The sequence below is a fragment of the Rattus norvegicus genome, chromosome 8, assembly GCF_036323735.1.
Source record: "Rattus norvegicus strain BN/NHsdMcwi chromosome 8, GRCr8, whole genome shotgun sequence".
NCBI classification, from domain to species: Eukaryota; Metazoa; Chordata; class Mammalia; order Rodentia; family Muridae; genus Rattus; species Rattus norvegicus.
In genome coordinates this window covers 64,104,155-64,130,781 of record NC_086026.1, presented here as the reverse complement: position 1 = coordinate 64,130,781, position 26,627 = coordinate 64,104,155, and the positions used below count along the sequence as shown (strand labels likewise).

The 26,627-nt window shown below is 45.8% G+C and overlaps 1 protein-coding gene and 1 pseudogene across 1 annotated transcript in view; both read right to left on the bottom strand.

Annotated features, from left to right (window-relative positions):
* Nucleotides 1-6,630, bottom strand: part of Ireb2 (iron responsive element binding protein 2) — an 83,551-nt gene extending 76,921 nt beyond the window's left edge. The window contains exon 1 of the mRNA XM_039082090.2: nt 6,506-6,630. Coding sequence (XP_038938018.1) covers nt 6,506-6,527 — 22 coding nt within the window. The 5' untranslated portion in view covers nt 6,528-6,630. The remainder of the gene's footprint in view (nt 1-6,505) is intronic.
* A 14,102-nt stretch (nt 6,631-20,732) lies between these two features.
* Ndufb4-ps5 (NADH:ubiquinone oxidoreductase subunit B4, pseudogene 5) lies at nt 20,733-21,116 on the bottom strand (annotated as a pseudogene).
* Nucleotides 21,117-26,627: the final 5,511 nt, after the last annotated feature.

The following is a 26,627-nucleotide window of genomic DNA, read 5'->3' as shown; positions in this document are numbered from 1 at the left end:
GACACCATGAGAGAAGACGGACCATGAACACATGGCCAGGAGAAACAGCAAGTACTTGGGGTACACCACTGGGGAATTAGCCAGGTCAGCAGTTAGACAAGTAGATTGGGGTTACCCCACAGTTATTGTCAGCCAAATAAAATAACCACAGTCTGAGTCTCATTCATTTGTAAACTAGACAGGTTTACATGGTTAAAATGGTTTAACTATATTTTCCTTGATAAGAGTTGCTATGGTCATGGTGTCTCTTCATAGCAATAAAAACCCTAACTAAGATACCAGGTTTTGACACCATTATGTTAGATTCCTCAAGGCAGCTGTAGAAACATAGCTGGAAAAAAGGAAGGCTTGATCTGATCTTAGGCATGTTTATACATGACAAGGGGGCATGTTGTCATCCAAGTGTATCAATGCTCAAAATGTCTACAGAAGAAGATAAGATTCAACCCCTCTATGGACAGGAATGACTAACACATATACATTGTATTCCTTTCTATAGTTCCGTAATTTCAGAGCTTCTTTGCCTGGCTGCAAGGGAAGCTGGGAAGTATATTCTTTTAGAAGAAAGCTATCACCAGAAGAGGAAGTGGAAATTTATGGTTTCTTTAGGGACTCAGTTAGGTCATAATGATGTTTTGCTGGGACAGACAGGTGAAGGGATGCTTTGCTAAAGCAGACCCATGAAAGAATGTTTTCTGAGGTAGACATAGATGAGAGGATGTTTCACTGAAGCAGAGACTTGAAAGGACATGTGATGTCTAGAAAGACTAAAAATATAACCACAGACGGTGGGACAAGGCTCATGCTTTGCTCGCCTCTGCTGACAATGCCCTGGCACTCTTTTGCCTTACACCATGTTATTGATCTTCATGACTTCACAGAGAATAACTCACCAAAGAACTTCTCATAATTGTCCCCAGACTTCTTGCCACTTCCACAGACTTGAGCTGATCTGGTAGAACCTCATGGTTTTCTCTGGTTCTAGCTGATTCATGTGTGGTGTGTGTCAATTGGACTAGACAGCAGCTGCTGATTCGTGTGTGGTGTCTGCAGAGTAGACTGAACTGAAGCTTCTAATACCCTGACAATGAAGACTGAAATTGCCCCAAAGAACTATTTAATAGGTCCACTTCCCCTGTGTCCTAATAACCTTTCTTTTCCACTCCTTCTGCTGGGTGGTGGGATAGAGGAGAGATTAAAGTTTTTTTTTTTTTTTTTTTTTTTTTTTTTTTTTTTGGTTCTTTTTTTCGGAGCTGGGGACCGAACCCAGGGCCTTGCGCTTCCTAGGTAAGGAGATTAAAGTTTTTAAGAACCCATATTAGAGTAGGTTTTGAAAAATCTAAGCCAACAAGAAGATGTTACTAGAACTGTATATGGTGGCACAGGCCTACAATCCCAGCACTGATAAAGCTGATGCAGGAGGATTGAGAGCTGAAGGACAGTCACAGCTACATAATAAGACTTGAGCTCAAGTAAATAAACACAATGAAAAGATGCCATTAGGTTCTAACCTGGCTTCTGCCCAGCTCCTAGGGAGACCAGGGATCTCCATTGAAAAATTCTGCTAAGCTACATAAGGTAATGTAGAAGACAGGTATGACTTATTACAAATGAAAGAAGAATGTTCTCAAGGAGTACACAATGGTAAAGGGACTACTGTGTTGGCACATACACTAGTGTCTTAGTCAGGGTTTCTAGTCCTGCAGAAACATCATGACCAAGAAGCAAGTTGGGGAGGGAAGGGTATATTCAGCTTACACTTCCACATTGCTGTTCATCACCAAAGGAAGTCAGGACTGGAACTCAAGCAGGGCAGGAAGCAGGAGCTGATACAGAGGCCATGGAGGGATGTTACTTACTGGCTTGCTTCCCCTGGCTTGCTCAGCTTGCTTTCTTATAGAACCCAAGACCACCAGCCCAGGGACGGCACCACCCACAATGGGATGGGTCCTCTTGATCACTAGTTGAGACAATGCCTTACAGCTGGATCTCAAGGGAGGCTCTTTTCTCTGTGATAACTCCAGCTTGTGTCAAGTTGACACACAAAGCCAGCCAGTACAATTAGTTAGGCTTTATACTATTTTTTACAGTCTCTAGATTGGACAGCTTCCTGAGGACCATTTTTCTGTCTAGGTAACTGTCAGGTGTTGTGACAGGGTGTCCACCAGAGAAGAGCTCTCAGACACAGATTTAAGCCAATAGAAAGTCTTTATTAGCTAGCTAGTGACTACACTGGGTGCTCAGGATCCCAATGTAGCACCAAGCCTTTCTAAGGGTGAGCTTTTAAACACCCACCACCACCACCACCACCACCACCACCACCACCACCACCACCACCACCACCACCTTCTGGGTTGACGTACTTTAGTTAACAGGAACAGTTTGTCACAAGTGAAACCACAGAAAGCCAAAAAACAAGTTCTGTTCATTTTATGTGAAGCAAGCTTTACTAAAAACTGGCCAGGATGATGGGCAATGGCCAAGTAATTCTATGCTTGGGATTGCCAGAATATGGTGCCAAATTACATTAGCCAGAGGCTTATAAAGGCAAACTCCACAAGGCAAGTACTTCCTGCCTTCATCCAATCAGGGGCAAGCATACACTCTGATGTACTTCCTGCCTTTGGGTGATCAAGCACATCCTGTGAAGCTGGGCCAACCAAGCTTGTTTACAAGTGAAAGATTATGAACAACAGCTCCCAGAGTTCCTGGAAGTTAGCTGCCCGTGGGCAAGTGGGCTAATAGGTTGGAAGCATTTTTGTTTATAGACATCTTAGGCACAGTGATTGGAACTTAAAATGTAACTTCAGCCCTCCCAGGATCCCTCCACAGTGCCTTCCAGGCCTGTTAATGTCTAACTAGACACTGAACAGCTGGGCTCCTTAATCTGTTCCCAGAGTGGCCAAGTTGAATCAATCTCCTGTTAAAAACATGCCAGTAGGAATAAAGATATCCTGAAGAGACACTTATGTGCCCTCCCACTTTGGTTATCAAGCTGCTGCAACAAAGGGTCCCCAGAAATTAAAAGAATCTTTTCAGAAATCTCATGCTAAGAGGAAAAAAGCTAAAGTCTTCTGTCAGTCAGAAGAGTCTCCTAAAAACAACATTTAGTCTCCTAAAACGACATTTCATACAGTTCTGACTTTCCACATAGTTATGACAACTTATAGGAGAGACTATAGCCTAGACAGTAATAAAGGGCAAGACCACATTCAACCAGCACTGTCAAATCAAGCATACATCTTGCCCTCTACTTAAACCTAAACCTCACGTGAGGCCCTCAGAGATGGACTTGAGGAGGGGTAAGAAATATCAAATGTGAGCCTCTTCTATCAAATCCCATAAAGCTTGCAGTTAGAACTAGAACTTAGAATCGTTTTGCCTTCCCCACATTGTAAGACATTTACGTAAATGTTTTAACCCTCCACCAGGTCAAACCTTTGTTTGCACAAAGGTCCACTGCTCCATTCTTGGAATCTGATGGCCTGGTGAGGTCATTTCCCATGCACCAAATAGAGCCAGTTAAGTAAGACTGTGAGGTCAGCCCCAGGCAATGGGGAAAGACACGGTAGTACCTGAGTTAGCAGAAGATCAGATGTACTTCCTGTCAGGGTCTGTCTCCCTTCCTGAGCACACCCCTTTGATCAACATTTCACAACCCCCCCCCATCTTAAGCAACTCTTGTTTACATGCCTATTTCCCCCATCCCTGAACACTCCTGAAGCAGTTTGTCTCTATCAAACTACTACTCTGCACAGATTATAAATTAGCCACTTGCATCAGACTGTGCGGCCCAGCCCCCTCCAGTGAGATGAGACATAGCAGCCACCACCACGTGAACCTTTTGCCCTGGCACGCTTGCTCTCTCACTTTCCGACAGCACACAGGATCCTGCACAGGAGTGAGCTCTCTTCCCATGTCACTCTGTCCTTATTCATATGTTTCTTTGTGTGGCACAGGAACATTCTTGTCTGGCACAGGTGAATTTTAAAATATCTCGAATTTTAAAAATTCAACTAAATATGGATGTTTCACTCCTTTAAAAGGGGAACAAGAATACCGTTGGGAGGGAATAGGGAGGCAAAGTTTAGAACAGAGGCTGAAGGAACCCCCATTCAGAACCTGCCCCACATGTGGCCCATACATATACAGCCACCAAACTAGATAAGATGGATGAAGCAAAGAAGTGCAGGCTGACAGGAACCAGATGTAGCTCTCTCTTGAGAGACACAGCCAGAATATGGCAAATACAGAGGCGAATGCCAGCAGCAAACCACTGAACTGAGAATGGGACCCCCGTTGAAGGAATCAGAGAAAGGACTGGAAGAGCTTGAAAGGGCTCAAGACCTCATATGAACAACAATGCCAACCAACCAGAGCTTCCAGGGACTAAGCCACTACCTAAAGACTATACATGGACTGACCCTGGACTCCAACCTCATAGGTAGCAATGAATATCCTAGTAAGAGCACCAGTGGAAGGGGAAGACCTTGGTCCTGCCAAGACTGAACTCCCAGATTGTTGGGGGGGCGTAATGGGGGGAGGATGGGGAGGGGAACAACCATATACAAGGGGAGGGAGAGGGGTTATGGGGAGGTTGGCCTGGAAACCAAGAAAGGGAACAACATTTGAAATGTAAATAAGAAATACCCAATTTAATAAAGATGGAAAAAAAAAATCGACTAGCAGGACCAGGCCTTGTGGCCATACCTGCAATTCCTACACTTGGAAGGTGGTTTAATAAACTCAGGGACAAGCCAAGCACAGTAGTGCATGTGTGTGTTCTCAGCACTTAGGAGATAGAGGCTGGGGGATCAGATGCACAAGGCCAACCCTGGCCACATATTGAGTTTGAGGCCAGTTTTGGTGACAGGAAAGTATACCTTGAACTAAAACAATTAGGATTTATGCAGTGGAGTACCTTGGCGGGTAGGGGTCAGGGTATGCCACAGAGATCACACCATGTAACAGATTTCATACAAGAGATTTATTGGGTGGGGAGAGGAAAAGGTCCCCTTAGATCAGGACAAGAGAGAGAGACAGAGTCAGAGTCAGAGAGACAGACAGACAGACAGACAGACAGACAGACAGACAGACAGAGACAGCCAGAGAGCAGGCCCTGCTGGTATACAGCCTCTTTTAAAGGGTACATGTACTGCACTTGGTGGGTGGTGGTGACGTAGCTGCTGGCACTGAGTCACTGAGGTGAGCAGGGGCTAACATTCCACCTTGTGTTTATTATAAAAGGTAAGGAAATAGTTAGGAATGATGGCGAGGCAGGGACAGGGGCTCCATGACCTTTCAACTGCTTCCTGCTGTCTGGGGGCATCAACATCTTTGGGGACCCAAGAAAGTTGGGATGCTAGCCAAGCCCTGGGGCCAGCTGCGTTGAAGCTGTCCAGGATGCAGATTTTTGAGGGAGCACTGGGAACTGGTCAGTTGCTGGAACATATATATTGGGGCAGAAGATAAAAGAGTTTAGGGAATTTTTAAAATTTTGGGTATACGTTTGAAACTTCCAGACCCACATTCCTAACAGCTGGGGGAGGGAAGTCCCAAGACCAGGGGAAGAGGGGTAGAGATCCCACCCTCAGGAAGAGGCAGTCGGCAGAAAGACAGGCTGTTTGTTGATATGGGTGGCAATTTGGAGTCTGTTTGTCCTGAGAGAGGTATTCACACAACTCAAGTTGGCTCCATAAAGCTGACATAAATGTTCTTTTTAAAGAGAGAATAAAATTTCAGATACGTTAACATTACTACTGTTTGCAGTCTGTACTGAAATCCGCATTGTAGAAAAGGCATTAAACTCACGCCTTTGAATCATAGTAAAAGTTTGGGAGCCCCAAAATTATTCTGAGTTAAAGCGTGAACACACTTTTCTCCATCCAGAAGTTTAGGTATATATAGATTGGACAGAGATGTTTTTAGCACAAGGAGAAGTGTCTTTAATTCTACAGTTAGAAGACAACCAAAGGAAATTTAAATTTTTGAGCTTGGGACTATAATAGTAGTCAGTGAGTAACAATAGCACAGAGAGGGAATGAAATCTGAACCTCTTGTTATTTTTTTTATGAACCTTAAAATATGTTCTTAAAGCTTTATAAATTGCATTTACATATCTTGGACCCTTTATAACTTGCATAAACTTTAAACTTTTAAAATCCAATTATTTAACATGAGACATGGGTGCTTGATAATTTAGGGCAGTCACTGTACAGCAAATTCCTTTAAATAAAAGAGTAGCAAAATTTTATTTTGAAACCTGTTTTGTGAATTTATCTCTTTTTAGAATTTGGTAGCAAGGTAAACTGTTTCTTTCTAGGCTGAAGGCCTAGGAAAGTGAGGCCTGTGGCCTGATATTTACATAGAAAAAGAACTGAGAAGGCATACTCCATCAACATCTTCAGAGATCAGAGAAGGATAAATTATAGCTGGAAGTATAATTTAAATGTCCCACTTATCGATTAAAATGACAGAGACTTCCCCATTGCCTAAGCCAGGTTACCTTGGGCTCTGGTGGTCTCCATAGCTTTGTTGGGGGCAGTTGTTGTAGATCTGCGGCCATCATACAGGACAGCATGCAGTCTTTAGCTGTTGAATAGAGCAGAATGACCTTTGACTGTCAGACTCAGCTCTGAGATTTTTCCTGTAGAGGAACTTGGGAAATTTAGTTTGATCAGGCAAGTAGGGCAATCAATCCCAGTTTGTGCCGAGTCCTGGTGGCCGGTGAGGCAGTTTTTCCCAGTAGTTAGCATTACCACAATTCGGGTGGAGTCTCCATGCTCCATTTGAAATTCGGAGACCATTATGTTCCCATTAGGAAGGGGCATGTCTGTTATGGGAGACTTAAACATTTTTTTTTCCGGAGCTGGGGTCCGAACCCAGGGCCTTACGCTTGCTAGGCAAGAGCTCTAACACTGAGCTAAATCCCCAACCCCGAGACTTAAACATTTAAATGCCATACTCTGCAGGTCTCTGAGGAGTTTGAGGATTATTTATCTATTAAGAATATCAGATTTTAGGCTTAACCTTAAAACCTATATAGGAGGGGTTGGGGATTTAGCTCAGTGGTAGAGCGCTTGCCTAGCAAGTGCAAGGCCCTGGGTTTGGTCCCCAGCTCCGGAAAAAAGAAAAAAAAACCTATATAGGAATATAGGAGCCTAAATAATTACTAGGGGGATGGAGAGATGGCTCAGCGGTTAAGAGCACTGACTGCTGTCCCAGAGGTCCTGAGTTCAACTCCCAGCAACCACATGGTGGCTCACAATCATCTGTAATGGGATCGGATGCCTTCTTCTGGGGTGTCCGAAGACAGCGACAGTGTGCTCGCATACATGAAATAAATACATCTTTAAAAAAATATTTTAGAGATGTGCTGTTTCCTTAGTTTAAAAAGAGATACAATAATAAAGGAGGGGCTCATTAGGACTGAGAGGTTTTATACTTGTTGCTTTATATCATTCAGTCAGCTTAAGATGGGGAAGGCATGTAATGTACAGACATGCAGGAAAACGACAACAACAATAAACACACAGCATTGGGTGGGGGGGCACAGGACTGTGAGCCAGCTACTCAGAAGGCTGAGGCCAGTATCAAAAAACAAGTTCATGACCAGCCTAGTCCACTTAGTGAGCCACTGTCTTAAATAGTAAAAGGGGCAGGGGTGAGAGTGAGGAGAGCTAGGGATATGGCTGAGTGACAGAGTGCTTGCCGGTGTAGTTCGAGTCACTGACGGTGCTAACATGAAGGACAGCCTCCATACCCAGAGACTGACGTTATCTGGGGAGAATTGCATTTGCACCAAACATGTACATTTTCTCTTACCGTTATTTGCTTATCTGCATGTTTGGGAACGTTTGATATTCAATTCCCTGTGTTTCCTGCCCAAACTATTTTTTTAAAGATATATTTATTATATATAAGTATACCATAGCTGTCTTCAGACACACCAGAAGAGGGCATCAGATCTCATTACAGATGGTTGTGAGCCACCGTGTGGTTGCTGGGATTTGAACTCAGGACCTCTGGAAAAGCAGTCAGTGCTCTTCTTTTTTCTTTCTTTTTCTTTTTCTTTTTTTTTCCGGAGCTGGGGACCGAACCCAGGGCCTTGCATTTGCTAGGCAAACACTCTACCACTGAGCTAAATCCCCAACCCCGCAGTCAGTGCTCTTAACCGCTGAGCCACCTCTCCAGCCCCCCAAACTACTTTGTATTTCTTTTTTCTTTTTTGTTTTTCTTTTTTCTCTTTTTCGGAGCTGGGGACTGAACCCAGGGCCTTGCGCTTGCTAGGCAAGCGCTCTACCACTGAGCTAAATCCCCAGCCCCCCACAAACTACTTTGTAATTTGAATTTAAAACCTTTCCCTAGTTCTCACTCACAGACCCATTACTAGACACAGCCTTTGGTTCAGGAATTGGGCTATAACCTAAGCACATGAAACAAGTTGTGATGAAGTTCACTGAGGCTGCCGGGAAAGGAGCCCATGCCTTCTTCTGTGAATGTTAATTTTAATATAAATGTATACAGTGAATTAGTACAGTGGCTGTGTTTCTTTATCCTAGCTAGTTTTCCAATAATGACACAGAGAGACCATAATTTATTTTCAAGTTTCACCTCAATACCTGGTAAGTCAAATGATCTATCCTAACCTGCTAAGCTAATCTGGCTACCTCCCGGCCAACGTCCCTATAATGCTTGCATTTAGCGTCTCCCATTCTTCAGCTGAACTCTCATAAACTCCTTCTTCCTCCTTGTGCCTCAATCTGACCCCCCTTACTCCTTCCTTCCCTCAGCAGGTAGAAGCTCCACCCTATTCTCTCTTCTGCCCAGTCACTGGGTGATCAGCTTTTGTTGACAAGGCAGAGAATAAATGGTAAGGATTGTTAACACACACTTGAGACAGAAGATTCTTTTTTTTTTTTTTGGAGCTGGGGACCGAACCCAGGGCCTTGCGCTTGCTAGGCAAACGCTCTACCACTGAGCTAAATCCCCAACCCCGAGACAGAAGATTCTTGATGTAAACATTACAATGCCAGGTCCTGATTGAAACAAGATTTGAGGGCAGAGAAACCAGCATTTGGACAGCACAAGGACGAGCTTTACATAGTGCAAAGCATTAGGTTTACATTCTTCCCGCAGAGGAACCAAAGGCCCTTGAGACAGACCACGGTGCTGAGCTTGGAGCATCAGGATCCCCTCGTACCTGTGGAATAGTGGAGACAGAGAAGCCAGAGAGACACTGATCTCAGAAGTCGGCATCACTCATTCTCTGTAAGAGCTTCATCTTGCCATATGAACCAACAAGCTGTTTGTAGAGTTTAGCAAACACACTGTACCTTGAGATGGCTCTGCAGGTAAAGGCACTTGCTGCCAAGCCTGACCACCTGAGTTTGATTCCCAGGACCCATGAGGCGGAAGGAGAGAATGAATGCCTGCACTGTGTTCTCTGACCTCCACATGTGGGCCATGACATGCTTCTGTGCTCACACACACACATGAGCACATAATAATGATAAGAGTAAACTATATGAGGCCACTAGTTCAGACTCTGCACTGTGCTTACCAGACCAAACCAAAGTGACATTACACTGAAGCCCCAGACCACCCCTCCAAAACTGAATTATCTGACCATCTAAAAAAAAAATGAAGCTATGGGGAGAGGTAACAAACCTACCAAGACGTCAGTCAGTTTTAGTTGTCATGGTGAAAAGTGCCCCCTCAGCTTCAAGTTTAGAAGGAAAACAATTTTTTTTTTGCTTCTTTCAATCTGTGTATAAAGCCAACAGACTCTGCCTAAGTCATCAAAACACTCATTTGTTTTTATTATATTATTGTTGTTGTTTGTTTGCTTGTTTCTGAGGCAGGATCTTTCTACATAGCCCTAGCTATCCTGAGACTCACTATACAGACAGGCCTAGCCTCATATTGCCTGCCTCGCCTCCTGAGTGCTGGGACTAAAGACATGCACCACTATACCCGGCTCATTGTTTTAAAGAAAGAGTTATTGCCAAATTTATTCTAGAACTGCAAACAGATTTGGTGTAGAAAAGCCATTTAGGTCTTTTAAAGCACTGCAGTTATGTTTGACAACAGTTGAAGTCAATTTGTGACCTCCCCTCCCTTCCTCTTTTCCTTTTATATAGACTATGAGGGCCTTGAAATCACAGAGATCCTCCTGCCTCCACCTTTCAAATGCTAGGATTACAGACTTATGCCTGGCTCAGTTTGAGAGCGTGTGTGCAGGAGTGTGTTGTGTATGTGTGTGTGTGTGTGTGTGTGTGTGTGTGTGTGTGTGTGTACTGAACCCAAAGCCTTGTGCATGCTAGTTAGGTGCTCTAATACTAAGCTACCTCCCCACCCCTGTGTTTCCTTTGTTGTAATTTGCATCAAAAGGATGTAACTGGTGGGAGTTGGAGGGACCACTCAGTGGTTAATAGCAAATGTTATTTGTAACTCCAGCCCCAGGGGACCCAATACAGTCCTGTGGGAACCACATGTATGTGATTCACAGACATGCAGGCAGGCAAATCACTCATACACATAAAAAATTAAAAGAATGTAACCGATACTTTTAATAATCCCTGCCAGTTATTAAATAGCTCAGACACTGTCTAGATCAGTGGTTCTCAACCTTCCTAATACTGTGACCCTGGGATGCAGTTCCTCATGTTGTGGTGACCTCCAACCATAACATTCTCACTGCTACTTCATAACTGTAATTTTGCCACTGTTATGAATTGTAATGTCAATATTTTTAGAGATAGAGGTTTGTCAAAGGGGTCATGATCCACTGGCTGAGAACCGCTGGTCTCTATGGCTTGGGCAAACTATTTGCATCCTTGAAATAACCTTAAAGATGAATGTGATTATTAGCTCCAACTCACAGCCAACCCCTCATTAGGACTCATTAGTTGGTAGAACTAGAAGTAAGTCTTAATGAAATCCGGAGAAGACTAAAATGCTCCAAAAGTCAGCACCTGAAGATGGGAGGTGCCCAGGAAAGGCCTCAAACTGTGGTTTTCCAGGATGGTCAGAGGACTGTGGCTGGGCACCAAAATAGGATGTCTTGGTGAGAAAGAGTGAATCTGGAAGAAATTTGGGGTGATATGAAAGCCATGTTCAATATAATCTACACATTTCATAGAGACTTTAAAATGTCAGAGCATAAAGAGGCTGTGACATCAGGATTGGTGCCCTTTGCCTGTGATCCCAACAGCAGAGAGCTGGTGACTGAAGAGTGTCATGAGTTTGAAGCCAGCCTGGGTTATTTATGTAGGGAATGCCAGCTAAGTAGGACTACAGAGAAAGAGTATGGCTGAAAAAGGAGTGGAGAGACCCCTCTCCCTGATTGTTCTGCATACTGGTCTCCTCCTCCCCCCCAAATCCCAGAGTCATCCCCGGAAATGATGCACATCAGGGAGGGGAGGCTGGGTTGTCCAGCCCACATTGTCTCTGGAAATGCAGGCCAGTAGCCCAGGTTTGGCAAGGCTCCTCTATGGGTTTCTGCAGGCCAGAGCCAAATTCGGGAGTTACAGTGTGGGCTGCTATTAGGCACAATGGCCTCTGGGGGCAGCAGCATGAAGTATTTGCCATTGGAGAGCTGTAGACTTGTGTCATTGGAGAGCTGTAGACTTGTGTCTAGCCTCTGTATCAGTGTTTAATGAACTACCCAGGAAATAATACTACCATAAAGTTCTCAGCAATACCTTCTAGAACTGCAAGAAATTCAAATAGTCTTTTCAAAGATACTGCTCCAGACCCAGCATAGTGATGCATGCCGGTTATCCTAGAATTTGGGAGGTGGAGGTGGGAGGATCATGAAGGAGTTCAAGGCCAGCCTGAGAAACATGATCTTGTCTCAAAACCCCACTACCCAGAAGTACAAACAACAAAAACTTGCAAAGCAGCCATCCCACTAGGCTAAGTAGGTCTCACAAATGAGCGCCCTTGCTGAAAACATTGTAAGAGGGTTAGTGAGGTAGGGTTGTGTGACGTCCACTCACCCCAGACAGGAAGCCAAGACCAAGCTTGGTACAGATACCACCAAAGTCCAACTCGGTGAACCAATGAGTTTTGGTTTTGTTTTTGTAATGTGCATTGGTGTTTTATGTGCCTGTTTGCCTGCATGAGGGTGTCAGGTCACCCATGTGGGTGCTGGGAATTGAGCCCCAGTCTCAAGAGGAACAACTGGTCTCTTAACTGCCGAGACAGCTCTCCAACCCAACCAATGAGTTTTACTGGGGTTACTTACCAGGGTATGGGTCAGGGGTTACTCACAGGAGCAGAAATAACTCAAAGACAGCTGCATCACCAGAGCCCACCCCCATGGGTGACAACTCACAAACTGGGACCCTGGAGCACACTGCACAGCCTGCAGGCAGCTCAGCAGGTTGAAGACTGTCCTTTCCACTCTCTCCATCGGTGTTAAATAAACCTCATTTGGGCAGCTCAGCTGGTCTGCTTTTAGTCTTCCTTTCAGCTTGGTTCTCTGAGAGTTGTTTTGATAGGCTTTGCAACTCTGCTAGTCTGAGAGGAACTATTGTTTGCTCTGACAGGGTGGGGCCTAGTAAATCTGCTCAGTTTCAGGGACTTCCCAAAGCTATTTTGAGTCATTTATCTTCTGTTTGAGGAGCTTCCCTTCTGTATGAAAGGTTTCAATCTCTGAAGGAGACTGTTACTGAACAGATGGCTCAGAGGTAAAGGTGGCAATTGCCAAGCCTGATGACCTGAGTTCAATCCCCAGAGCCCATATGGTAAAAGGAGAGACCCAACTCCTGTATGCAAACATGTGTACACACATGTAAATAATTAATGTGATAAATTTACCCAGAGGGGTCATACTCAGTAGGAACCCTAGCTTTGGGAGTCTGTTCATTTAAAGCCAATGATATTAAAATCTTACTCTCCCTGGTACCCTGGGCCTATCGGCTAAAACCAATTAAGACATATCATCCTATAGCACAGTGATGCCTCTTCTAGTCCCGGAGGTCTGGAGGAGGAAGAAGAAAGATCCTTGGAGTCTGGAAGCATCCACCTTAGGCAACACAGGGAGACTACCATGCCAAAATGAAAAGTCCTGGTGGGAGTTCTGAATGGTAGCAGCCCCTTAGTTTCAACAAAGCTCCCCGAGGCTTCTGTGGGTGTGTGAGCCACACCAGCCCTCCCATGCTCAGAAAGCCACAGTGGCTGTGCCACTCAGTCAACAGCCGTGTTCCTCACAAGGGCCTTGTAGGCCTGCCCAAGTCTGCCTCTTCCTTATCTTCAAATCCTCCTTGCTCTGGGCCAGCCTCACTCTGCTTTGCTGTTCCTTGAACAATGAACACAGTCTGTTCTCTAGGTCTTTCCATATGTGGGAGTCTGCCTGGAACATTCCCTCCAGGAGCACAAGGGTTTCCTCCTTTACTCAGTCTGGGTCTGTGTCCAGAAACACCTTCTCAGAATACCTCACATGTATGGCACAGCCCAGCTTTCCTACAAACTCCTGCTTTCTCCCTCCTGACGCCCATTACCACGATTTCGTGCACCACGCAGCTGATTCTCCTGTCTGTTTCTTGTTGCGGTGTGGGCTGAACGGTGAGGGCTTGCTTGTGTTGTTCACGGCTGTATCCCCAGAGTCTAGGATTAGCATGTGGCAGTTGTTTGACACGTGTCAAGTCCCCCACAGGCATGCTCAAAAAGAGATTTAACTCGTTTCTCTGAACCCAGGGAACATTACCAGCAAGAGAAAATCCAGAGCTCCCATTGGCCTTGGTGGCTGTAAAGTGAGGACCTAAGTGTTCCCAGTGAGTCTTTCCCTGGGTGTGGTTGTGACTACGCCGCTGGCAGCTGTGACATGGAAATTGTTTAGGCAGAGCAGAAATGAACCCAGACAACAGCAGACCTTCAACTCCTCAAGGCAGAGGGTTCTGTGGCTCTAGAGATGACATCTCATCCTGGGGCCAGATGCCACACAACCTCCTGACTTTTTGTTTGCTTTTACAGCCCAGAGTGTCTTTGTGCACTGTTAAAGCAAGAAGCCTTGTCTATGGGAATGTGATGACTTAGTCCTGACATGCAGAGAGAACTCTGGAATATTCATACCGTGTTTCATAGAAAGAATTGAGGTTTATACCCCTGATCCCGAGGCTTTCAGTGGTCTAGATTGCCCAGATCATCGCTCCTCGTCTTTTGACTGGTATTCTTTCTGCACTCCACGGCCCATCTAGTTTCTGGATACACCAGCTTTAATTCCACTCACTTTCCTGCTCCAAACACCTAGTCCTTGTACAAAGTCGAAAGTCTCTAGCCTGATATTTGAGCTTCCTAACATCCTACTCCAGGGTACTCATTTCCATTCTTGTTGGCTTCTCACCTCCTGGGTCTTTTGTGTCATCTAAGTCACCAAACAGGTCCTGAGCTTCCGGAGTTGATGACAGAATGCCACCCCCACTTTCTCCAGCTACGTGAACCTGCCCATCTCATCTATCACCCACTGCCCTGCTTTTCCTGACGTCTTCCATGTTTGCACACCTCCACACACTCTCTCTCTGTGGGCACATGGCATCAATTTTTGTACCTTCCTATCAGCATCCCTTGCAGACCCAGGGAAAGACTGAGTGGAAGAAGCGGGGTTGGAAGGACTCACTTGGACTCTAAGGACCCTGCAACAACATTGCTTCATACCAGTCCTATCTCAGGACCCCTCACCTTTGACCTTCTGGAGCTCCAGCCTACACAGTCCTTCTGTTCCTTGTGTCACAGCTGATATTCTCCTCCTGATTTTGTCTCTGAGCCCCTCTCCTTTTAGCAGAATTCAGTTTTTTATAGTGTGAGCATTGGCTCCTAACACTGGATATGTCTGTGCACTGAACTTTTTCTATTTTTCTTTTTCATTTTCTTTCTTCTTTTCTTTTTTCTCTTTTATTGATTGTTTGTTTTTGTTTTGTTTTGTTTTTGAAGACAGGCTGTGTAACCCTGACTGTCCCGGAACTTGCTCTGTAGACAAGGCTGGCCTTAAATTCAGAGAACCACCTGCCTCTGCCTCCCAAGTGCTAGGACTAAAGTCATGTGCCTCCAACACCTGGGTATTTGCTATTTTTCACACATTGCACAATCTAAGCCCAGCCTACCATTGTCTAGAGCAGTGACAGCTCCATGGTCTGCTTCTTCTTCAGATAGCTAGTGATTGGGCAATACGATTAAGTCAGTAACTTAGAAGTTGCTTGTGTTAGTTTGGGTTTTCTAGAGGAACAGAACTTACAGAACAAATCTCTATATCTATCACCTATCTGTCATCTATACATGGATGACATGGATATATATCAGAATGACTTACAGGCTGTGGTCCTGCTAGTGCAATGATAGCTGCCTACTAACAGAAGGCCCAAGAATCTATGGTTGTTCAGCACACGTGGCTGGATGTCTCAGCTGGGCTTCAGTAGACACTGGAATCCTAAAGATGTAGGCTCTAACGTCAGTGACAGAATTGACTTGCCAGTGAGAGTGAGAGCAAGCAGTTGAAGAGAGAACTTTTTCTTCCATGTCCTTTCATGTCAGGACCATGCCAGCAGATGTGATCCAGATAAAAGGTGGGCCTTCCCACCTCAGAAGATCTGGATTGAAAATGGGTCTTCCCACTTCAAATGATTTAATTAAGAAAAAAAATCCCCCACAAATACGCCGCCATCTTTCCTTTTCTTTCTTTTTCTTTTTCTTTCTTTCTTTCTTTTTCTTTTCTTTTCTTTTTTTTTTTTTTTTTTCTGGAGCTGGGGACCGAACCCAGGGCCTTGCGCTTGCTAGGCAAGCGCTCTGCCACTGAGCTAAACCCCCAACCCCTTCTTTCTTTTCTTAATCTCATTTTAATTTTTGTTTTTTAGTTCATTCCAGATACAGACAAGTTGACAACCAAGAATAGCTGTTGAGGCCTTCTTTTAACATAACTATGGCCATTTTGTATTCAGTCTCCATTTTGCTCATAAGGAGAAATTAAGTTCAGGTTCACAGACCCCACTTCCCAGAAGTAACTATCCATAACTGACACTGAACACTTCTCCTAAAAGGTCACATACTAGGGTTGTATTACTCACACTCTGTTATCTCAATGTTCTGAAACTCCCCTGTTCACCACCCGCCCACCACCCTCTTACCTTATTCAGCACCAATCAGCTTAACAGTCAGCCAAAATGTAGAACTGCCTCTGAACTACTGAATTTGGTTTTCCTATAGAAAGCTTGCCCGAAGAACAGACTGGTACCACAGTTAGGCTCCCGAGTCCTTTTTCATGGTCCCGATTGATCTGTCTCAGTGTACGTTCAATAAGCTATTTTTGCTTAGCTGAGATCAGTGTTCCTATGATTTGTGTAGTGTTTCCTGAACCCCAACAATAGTCACCACACTGTTTTTGCTGAAAAGCATAGACTCCTCCCCCAAGTCCACCAGGTAAACAACAGCCTGGCAACTCTGCCCTTTTTCTGTACTTGCCTACGTTACATTAGCTCAGACCGCTGTTTGACTGGGCTACCAAACCTACCTTAATCTCCTTCTAGGTTGAAGGCACAGAGACAAGTTACTGACCTAAGTGTGCAGTCACTTTGGGTTCCTGGAAGAACAAAAGCCTCAAGTGAGAGCAGTTATCCACATGGATGAGGCCAGATGCTGGAGCAGACATAATCAAATGGAGAGGTGCAGCACATTTAGCTCCCAGCGGGTCTCACTGGCACGCACACACACACACACGCACACACACACACACACACACCCCAGTTGATTTTTCACATGCTGTGACTAGCTCAAAGGTTGGGTACTCCTAAACTTTCCTTCCCCTGCTAGCAAACACTCCCTCCGATACTCCTGAAACTCCTAAACCTTCCTCTGCTATCCCAGGCCCAATGGGGAAGTGGGCAGCGGCCACTTACCTGAATTCTTACATGGCTGGTTGGCGTTCTCTCCTGCAGCTCTCCTGTCCCTGTCCTTCTCTGTCAGTCACAGTGATTCTCTGTCTTCCTTTCTCCCCATTCCTAGCCTGCACAGATCAAAAGGACCCACCTCAGTCTATCTGCCTAGCCATTGGCCATTGGCTCTTTATTGATTGATCAAGAACCAACTGGAGACAAGGACCTTTAGTGTTTGGATACACCGATTCCCAATTTGGGGGGCTGGTTTAATTCAAAGCATTGGAACCAATTCCCAGCACATGTTGTCCCTCCAAAGCTGAGAAAACATCAACAGCACACCTAGACCAGGAGCCATTATGTAAAAATCTCCTCTTCCTGCCCCAGATCTTCCTCTACATAAAAATCAATGTTCTTGTCAGTCCCAAGAAGGTGGACCTGAGGTCATAGTACCTCTTTATCTGTTCCTCTTACTAATGAAGCACACTACCCCTCATCCCCCTCTAAAAGCTCCAATAACACCAGCATCATACATGGGTTTCTGTTACAGTTGACTAGAGGGGATTCAGATGAGTACAAACCAGGAACTTTGTTGAACACTGGATCTGCCAACTATATGCTCACCACCTCCTGACTGTACCATTCCAGTGGATGGTGGTCTATATAGAAGCTTTCTTTCACTTGGACCTGAAGCTGTGTTTATCTGACTCTTACTTGTCCCAGTTTCACTTTCTGAGACCAAACTGAATGAGTCCAGTAGTGTTTCCATCTAAACTCACTTCAGAGATCGGAGAATGGTGTTTGGTATATACTAAAACTCTGCTCAGCACTGCTGAGAACTCTGGCTTTCAACTGAAAAGCCCCCAAGGAAAGAGAGCCAAGCACCCAGGCACAGGTGGTCAAACCCTGGAAATGCCGAGGCATCTGCTCACTGTCTCTTGCAGAAGAAGAAAACAAAAAACGGAAGATGTGGCTTCCTGGGTACGAACACATAATGTTCTTTCTGAGGACTTAAGTTCCATTCCCAGCACCTAAGTTAGGAGGCTCACACACACCTGTAACTCCAGCTCCAAAGGATTCAATATCCTCTTCTGGCCTCTGTGGAAATCCACACACATGTGCACTCAGGGTCATGCATATGTACATAAAATTAAAATGAATTGTTTAGCTATCCATGGTGGGTGGTGCAAGCCTTTAACTCCAGGAGACAAAGGTAGGTCTCTGTGAGTCCGAGGTTGTGAGGGCCTGTCTTGGAAAAAAATAGAAAAAAGAAAAGCAAAAGAAAGAAGAATATATTTACGGTCTTGACAAAGGTAAAAATCAGAGTCAACCTATATTTCCCAGACTGAGAGGCTGTAAAAGCCAATGAATTCAGAGTACTCCACACTGCATGTTAAAGTGGCCACCAGAGGCAGTCTAGATATAATGGCATCTTTGGTCACAATTGTAACAGTTTGTTACTGAAGAGTTCTTTGCCTCTCCTCTCGGGAAAGCCTCTAGCACTTCACCACCCCCACTACTAACTAAGCTCGGAGTTGGGCAGATGGCCAGTGTTGCTATGCCACTTTAAAAAGAAGTCACGTGACCTGTTCATATCAGGGCAATCAAAACACTCTAATTGTTATTTGTAAGTTTATGGCCTTCTTAAAAGCCTGTCAGTGACTTCAGAAAGCCAATTCATTCGCTGACTGGTTTCACACACTAAGAAGAGTTAAAATTTGAGCTGGGTGATGGTGACACACGCCTTAATCCCAGCACTTGGGAGGCAGAGGTAGGCAGATCTCTGAGTTCAAGGACAGTCTAGTCTATGGAGTGAGTTCCAGGACGACCAGGGCTACACAGAGAAACCCTGTCTGGGGCAGGTGGGGTGTGGGGTGTGGGGTGTGGGGTGAGGGGTAAGACTTAAAATTTAAGCAAATGAGATTGTTTTGTCCTCGTTATGTTTGAATATGAAATAATTCAATTAAAAGTTAAACGACTCCCTGAAATGGACTTATTTATTCACATACTTAGTGGTTTCCTACTTTGGGTAAACATCATGTATCTTGAGGCGATGGCTAGAGGAAGCTATGGCCTCTTCTGGCTGGGATGGTGTTGGAAGCATTTCATAAAAGATGACAGAGGGGGCTGGGGATTTAGCTCAGTGGTAGAGCGCTTACCTAGGAAGCGCAAGGCCCTGGGTTCGGTCCCCAGCTCCGAAAAAAAAAAGAACCAAAAAAAAAAAAAAAAAAAAAAGATGACAGAGAACAGGACAAACCAAACAGACACAAAAGGTATCCTTTCCCCGCTGTAGGGCGTCCTGTTGGATGCCCTGCCCCCTGCCCTGCCTCCTGCTCCATTCCATGCTGGCACCCACCACACACACACACACACACACACACACACACACACACACACACACACACACACAATTTTGCTACTTTTTGTGAGTTTATGATTATTTAAAAATAAACTTTAAAAAAGTATGGTGGTGGTGGTGGTGTGACAGGTACAGGCAATGTCCGAATCATCACCTCCTATGTTTGGGGTGGAAAAGTTTCCAGAGTCGGGAAGAAAAGGGGAGAACACCAGAAGCTGAGCTGCGAGCAGGTAAGGAGGTAAATAACAACCAGGAGTCTGAGGCAGAATCTACTAAACTTGGGTACCAGGCGTGTGGAGCCCAGATGAGGAAGTGGGGGGCGGGGGAGCGGAGAAAGGCACAGTCAGCGAAGATGTGAGAAACTGTCCCTTGAGTCTTCTCTTGACTGGTTTGTGCCTACATGCGCTGTGATGTAGGGGGTGTTGTCCTCAACTGAAAGGTGCGGGCAGGGTGCACAAAATGGCAGGGACAGATTCTGGAGAGAGTCTGCTCTAGTTCCCAGTTCTGACATTGTCCTCAGGCAAGGGGAGAGCTGCCTCCTCCAGGCAGCTCCTCCAGGCGATTGAGATCAGGCTACGCCCTACACCCTACACTAAGCCTCTCATTGTCTTTCAGATTGTGCCTTGCCCTAGGAGACTCCATTTTACCAGCAGCTCCTGGCTCCTTTTGGGGGGGAGAAGAATGAGTGCAGCCTTGGGGTGAACCCAGAAACTGCACTATCCATCAGACACTAGCCACAGAACCTGGACTTGTTCCTGAGAATAGGTGGGAGCCACTTATAAATGCACTGGGGTGAGTGAGATAGGAGCATGTGGGTGTACTAAAATCCCATCATGGAAACCAGGTCTAAGGAAAGCATGAACTCACTCACTTGGGCCCCATAAAGTGAGGGAAGCCTAACACTGTGTGGCCTGCCACCACACCAACCAATACACCCAGAGTGTGTACATCAAGGACCCTACCCCCACCACTCTTGGACCTTTGCTTTCCCTGCTGTGGATGCGGTCTCCCTGACTACCGTCAGTCTGTCTGTTCATCCATCTGCATCTGACCCCATTTCTTGCTCTGGACCCTTTCCTGGTCCCAAACCCAGGTTCCATCCTGACCTGGTCTTGTTTGTTATCCATCAACTCACTCCTCAAACCTCCTGAACTCTGCTGCAGCCTCTGGTAGTCCTTCTATATCACACATACGGATATAGTTACTGTGTTTTGGGAGGTATGAGGTAGGAGCAGTAATGAAGGTTGGAAGGAGGAAAAAAAAAAAAAACTGGAGAGGTGGCTTAGTGGCTCGGAGCTGAGGACCTGGGCTCAGTTCCCAACACCCATATGGTGGGTGGCTCCCAACCATCTATTAGCCTAGTTCCAGGAGATCTCATGTCCTCTTCTGGCCTCTGCTGGCAGCAGGATGCAGTACACATACACACATACAGGCAAACACTCATGCACATAAAGTAAAAATAAATACACCCCCCCAATGATTAGTAGATTTATGTAAGAACAGAGTCATCCCTGCCAAACGTAATAGAAGTTAAATGTTTGTTCCCATTTTTCTTCCTGGATCAGTCTTTCCTTTCTGTCCGTATCTGTTTTGAAAACATAATACCAGAAGATGAGGGCCCAGATGCCGCCACAGCTCCTAAAAGTGAGCTCTTGGGAGTGGGTCTGACATTAGGGCAAGCATCTGCTGGTCTCGCATAGGTCCAACACATCCAGGCAGATCTTGGTTGTGCTTCTGGCATTTGGGGTCATTGGACTGAAGCAGATACCCCTAAGTCAGGCCCTCGTGCTCAAGCATCATTCAGGTCTCCAGAGACGCACCGTTCTCTGCTGGGTTGACAGTGCTGGGGAGAGTGGCCAGGGACTAGGTTTATACTTGGAACCTGACATCTTGGCTTATGGGCACAATCTCACAAATACATTTTTTAAAAAAAGAGTGGAGTAAAACAGTCTGCGTTTGTCCCAGCGGTGTTACTAAGGCAGAGGGATTATACAAAACATGGATGCCATTGAAACTGATAAGCCTTGTGAATTTATTGTTACTCAATAAACTCTGACACTGTGGAAAGACACAGATGCGCTCACTTACGTTTCTGGCAGAGCATGCTCACTCTGCTGCATGGTCTGACTGCTTCCCCTACCTTCCCCTGCCATGTGAAACGGTGACATGGGGGAGTAAGAGAATAAAGAGGCAGAATTTGTTGAAACACAATGAAAAGAGGCAACCTGTGAGTTCCCAGAAAGGGGTCACTGGGTTAACTGGGATAGGGGCTCTCTCTCTGTAGGAGTTGAGGAAGTTGGTTTTAGTTCATTGGCCATCATTCTGGGCTCGCAGTTGGGCAGAGAGCAAGCAGCTCACGGTCGTCATTTTAAGTAGCAACAAGAAGAGCTGACACCAATATCCTGAAAACCATTCCACCAATATCCAAAGCCTGGAAAGGAACAGAACCAAGCCACACACCACAACCAGTCAAGAACAGGATCAATTTTTTTTTCAATAAAATACCTGCAAATGAAATTCAAGACCACAGAGAGGACCATGTACCATGATCAGCTCAGTTTCAACCCAGGGATGAAAAGTTGGTTCAATGTAATGTAATCAATAAATGTAATGGGAACACTTATATAGTCTTGAAGACAAAAATATCATGCGATCATATCAAAGAGAGAAAGGAAAGGTTTTTGGCAAAGTTTAATATCTCATCCCCCAGGAGTGTGGTTGGGTGAGCATTATTTGTGATCTTCCATTGTGCTGACCCAGGGATCGCTGGGCTTTGTAACGGTCCATCCCTCTGGAGGGGCAGTGAAGCCCTGATATATAAGTACAAAACGTATGAGTGTTTGCATGTATATCTGTGTACCACATGCACGCGGTGCCTACAGAGGCCAGAGATGGCATCAGATCCCCAGAACTGGAGTTAACAGATCGTTGTGAGCCACCAGATGGGTACTGGGAACCTCCGGAAGGAAGAATGTTTTAGTCATCAAGGCATCTCTTCAGCCCAAAGCGCCATAAAGTTAAGTCACCTGAGAGTGTAGACAAGGAAAAGTGGGACCAGGAACTAAAGCAGCCAAGAGCAGCTAGGAGTTTGTTTAGCCTATTGTTCTCCGTAGTCCGTCCCGGATAGATACGGGGTGGTTGTTGCATGAGATATAAAAAATATGAGAACAGGCCAGGTCCGCCTGCCCGCCAGTGCCCTGTGGATGGTAGTGTGGGATTCATATTTTTTTTATATTTCATGCAACAGGTAATCTTTTTGATGGGCCTTGAAATGTACAATAGATACCTTGGTTAGAAACCAGATAGCTTCTGGTAGGACCCAAATCTTTTGGTCATGTTTGCTTTATTTATTTTGTTTGTTTGAGGACAGGGTCTCCCTATATAGTCCTGGCTGTCCTAGAACTCACTATGTAGAACAGGCTAGCCACGAACTGCCAGCCCCTGCCTCCTGAGGGCTGAGACTAAAAGTGCGTGTCACAAGGAAAGCATAGGCTGTATCTGTGTAAATGTTAAGCTCAGTCCTGCCCCTAAGCTGCAGAACTCGCTGTCTGCCATTAGTTTGACCTTTGGAACTAAAATGGCATTCACTGGAAGAGACCTACTACATTCTATGATCTCTCTAGGACTAACTATTCTATGCCCCTGCCCTGTCTATGTCCTAACATCATACAACTGCTTCCTTCCACAAACTTAGTAACCTCGGGTTGGGGATTGTCTTAGTTGGGGTCTTATTGCTGTGAGCAGACACCATGACCAATGTAAGTTTTATAAAGGACAACATGTAGTTGGGGCTGGCTTACAGGTTCAGAGGTTCAGTCCATTATCATCAAGGTGGGAGCACAGCAGGATCACCACATCCAGGTGGGCATGGTGCAGGAGGAGCTGAGTTCTACAACTTCGCACGAAGGAAGCCAGGAACAGACTGACATCCCCAGGCAGCTAGGAGGAGGGTCTTCAAGCCCACCCCACAGTGACACACTTCCTCCAACAAGGCCACACCTTCTAATAGTGCCACTCCCTGGGCCAAGCATATGCAAACCATCACAGGGATCACGATGAATCTGTTAGATCTGATTTAGTGCTGCGGTAACATCACTTGTCTCTTGTGGTAGGCTTGGGAAGATCAGCAGGTGAGGGGAGGCTGTGCAGGTGGCTTTAACACTTGCTGTGCTATTTCCCGTTGTTCAAGTAGGGACAGGTGAAGGCAGGACATGCTGATGCAAAGCTAAGTGCTGTTTTAGGACATCCAGGGAGAGCCAATGTCATCTTAAGGATCCTATCTAATGACTCTTCTGGCCCCATTTTTTTTTTTTTTTTTGGTTCTTTTTTTCGGAGCTGGGGACCGAACCCAGGGCCTTGCGCTTCCTAGGTAAGTGCTCTACCACTGAGCTAAATCCCCAGCCCCCTCTTCTGGCCCCATTTAAGCCTCACAGAGGAGCACTCAGATTCTTCAAAACCATGCCACGCCCAGGAAGGCCTTTGTCTGCTATGAAATGGCTGGAGCTCTCATAGTTAGGGTGAGACCCATAGGTAGGCATGGTGGCTCACACCTGTAACCACATCGAAGCAAGAGGATTTAGGAAAATCCTAAAAGTGAGACCCTGTCTCAACATATCAAAAAAAAAAATCTAGAAATGTTTGTTGTGCCCAAGGGTAGTATAAAACTCAGAAGCAAGACCTTTTTATAGGGTGATTTGGGTTCTTGAAGGTGAAAAATTTTGGGTTAGGGATTTAGCTCAGTGGTAGAGTGCTTGCCTAGCAAGCACAAGGCCCTGGGTTCGGTCCTCAGCTCCGGAAAAAAAAAAAAAAAGAAGAAGAAGAAGAAAGAGAAGGTGAAAATTTGTAACCACATGAGGCCAGCTTTTGAGGATTTGGAGCAGTATTTTTATTTGAAATGGACTTGCCTGGGCTATATATTAATAAATCATCTATGCATAGAAGGAGCTTGATCTCAGGAGGAAACATAAGAGAGGCTAAGTATTTGGTTATGACCTACCTAAGGCAGTAGAGCTGTCCTGGTTGTCCTGAGGTAAGACAGCCCAGATAACCTATTGAGTCTTTTGGGTGGAGGTTTGCAGACTGGTGGCCTTGGGCACGCCTAACTTACAAGTCAAGCTTAGCCAGACAGTATCTTTCATCTCTTAGGCTGAGAATGGACGCCTCTAGATGGAGCCCTCGTACTTACCAAGAGAGGCAAAGGCTAGGCAGCTGCTAGGGCCATGGATTGAGCTGATGGGGGTTCCTTTTGTCTTCTTACTCATCCCTTTTGGCTCTCATCTTGATAATTAAACACCTTGAAAGCTACAGTTAATAAAGTGAGGGAAGGGGGTTGGGATATCCCTGCTCTAATCTCTAAAGTCTTTGTCTAATACCTGGAAAGGACTCGTTTAGAAAATGTACAGCCAGCATAGTCTGGCTTCCTCTCCTCTCAGGAGACTAGAGTCTAGACTAGTATATTTATGTATCATGCCTTCTTTTTTTTTTTTTTTTCCGGAGCTGGGGACCGAACCCAGGGCCTTGCGCTTCCTAGGTAAGCGCTCTACCACTGAGCTAAATCCCCAGCCCCTAGACTAGTATATTTATGTATGGTTTTAACAAGGGCGGACTAAAGGAGAGCAGGGCCTTCAGAAAGCCCCTGTGCTGTCCATTGTAACTCATTGTAGTCGAGGGGTTTAACAACAGCCTTTTCAATCCTCCCAGGACACAGGTATTCATGGAGTCCCAATGAGCCCCCTCCCTCACTGTCTCACATCTGGTCAGACAGGACCCCGAAAGGGAAACACACACAAAACTGAACTCAGTGCACAGCACTGAGGAGAGGAATGGGGAGATGCTTGTCCAGGAGAAGAAAAAATCCTGGTGACCTTTGTGTACCTCTCACTAAGGAGACTGGACAGGAGGGGAACAGCAGGCATGCAAATGCCCAGTCTGGATGCGCTGCAGCCCCACCAACTGCGAGGGAAGGAGGCCTAGCCAGGCAGGTGCAGACGCTGACCGCTGACCGCTGACCCCTGACCCCTGACCGCTGACCACTCGGAATCTGCTTTCTTCCAAGAGGAGGGAGAAATCCTCATAATTCGTGCAGTCTCACTCTGGGTGAGCTCTGCCACCACTTGTGCCTCACCCTGAGAGAGGATCCCCCGAAAGAAGAGAACATATCCTGACAGGGATGGATGGGGCAGAATGTCCTTTCCTGGCACCTCCAGGTCTCACCAAGGAGTTGCCCTGGCCAGTGTTCAGTTGCAAATGGAAGGTAAGGATTTCTACAGTGGACGGAAGGAAAATGCCATCACCTGTACCTTGATGAGAGACTGATCTGGAGTCACAGCCAGGGGCCTTTGAGCCTCACTGGAGAGAGGTTCCAGCTAGAGACCTTCAGTTATGTATGGTTCACTCAGCTGACCACAGTCACCGGAATGAAGAGAGGACAAGAGAGTCCCTGTACAGGTCACCAAAATATCATTCGAAGCCAAGTCCCTGATAGGAGGGCAACTGGGCAGATGAAGGACAAAACGGGATGAGTAAAAAGATGTCTGTGTATAGGCAGTAAAAAGAGTTTGCTCCCCGGTGACGAAGTGTGTAGAAGTAAAAGTGTGTAGAAGTTAAAGTTAAATAAACTCTTCTCTTCCCCCTGTGCCTCCCCCAGAAAGAATTTACCAGGGACACAGGTGTGGTGGGTTGGTCTGGTGCCGCTATGTATTCAAATGCTAAATACCGCATCCCAAGGCCTGGTCGCTCCAAGACAGCAGATCCTGTCAGATACCAGCTTTTGTTGTATAAACCTTGCCCTCCAAGTTATCCCTGGTTGCTTAGAGAAGACCTTCAGCCTGTAGCGAGGCAGAGGAGAGGTAAGCAGGGCTGGAGGTCTGGGGCTTCGGGATCATGAGGAGAAGAGGAAGAAGGAAGAAGGAAGCCACCATGGGGTAGGTAGACCATGAGCCCATGGTCAGGAGGTTCTGCCTGTTGGAGTAGGAGCAGCCAGGCAGAACGTGACAAGTGATATCTCGGGGCCACTGACAGGGAAGTGGACAAAATGGCATAAAGGGTTGGTATCTGCCCAGCTCTAGTGTTTTTAAGGCATGAATACAAAGGCTCTGGTGTCTTTTATTTGGGAACTGAATGATCTAAGGTGAGGTAGAAACCCCAACATAACATTTACTACAACACACAGAGAAAGCTTATTTATTGAAAAATACACTGCAGAGAAGCGGAGAGCAAGTTCCCAGAGGGGGTCCCTCAGCTGAGAGGGAGTGGGGTTTGTTGTTCGTAAAAGCTAAGAAGGAAGCTATGTGATCTGATCTATGTGGGCCGTTTGCGCAGGCGTCTCACTGTCTTGTTAGGCCGTTCATTTTTCTAGAACGATTGTCTTTCTTGAGGCTGTTTCTTTGGGTAGAGCAGCT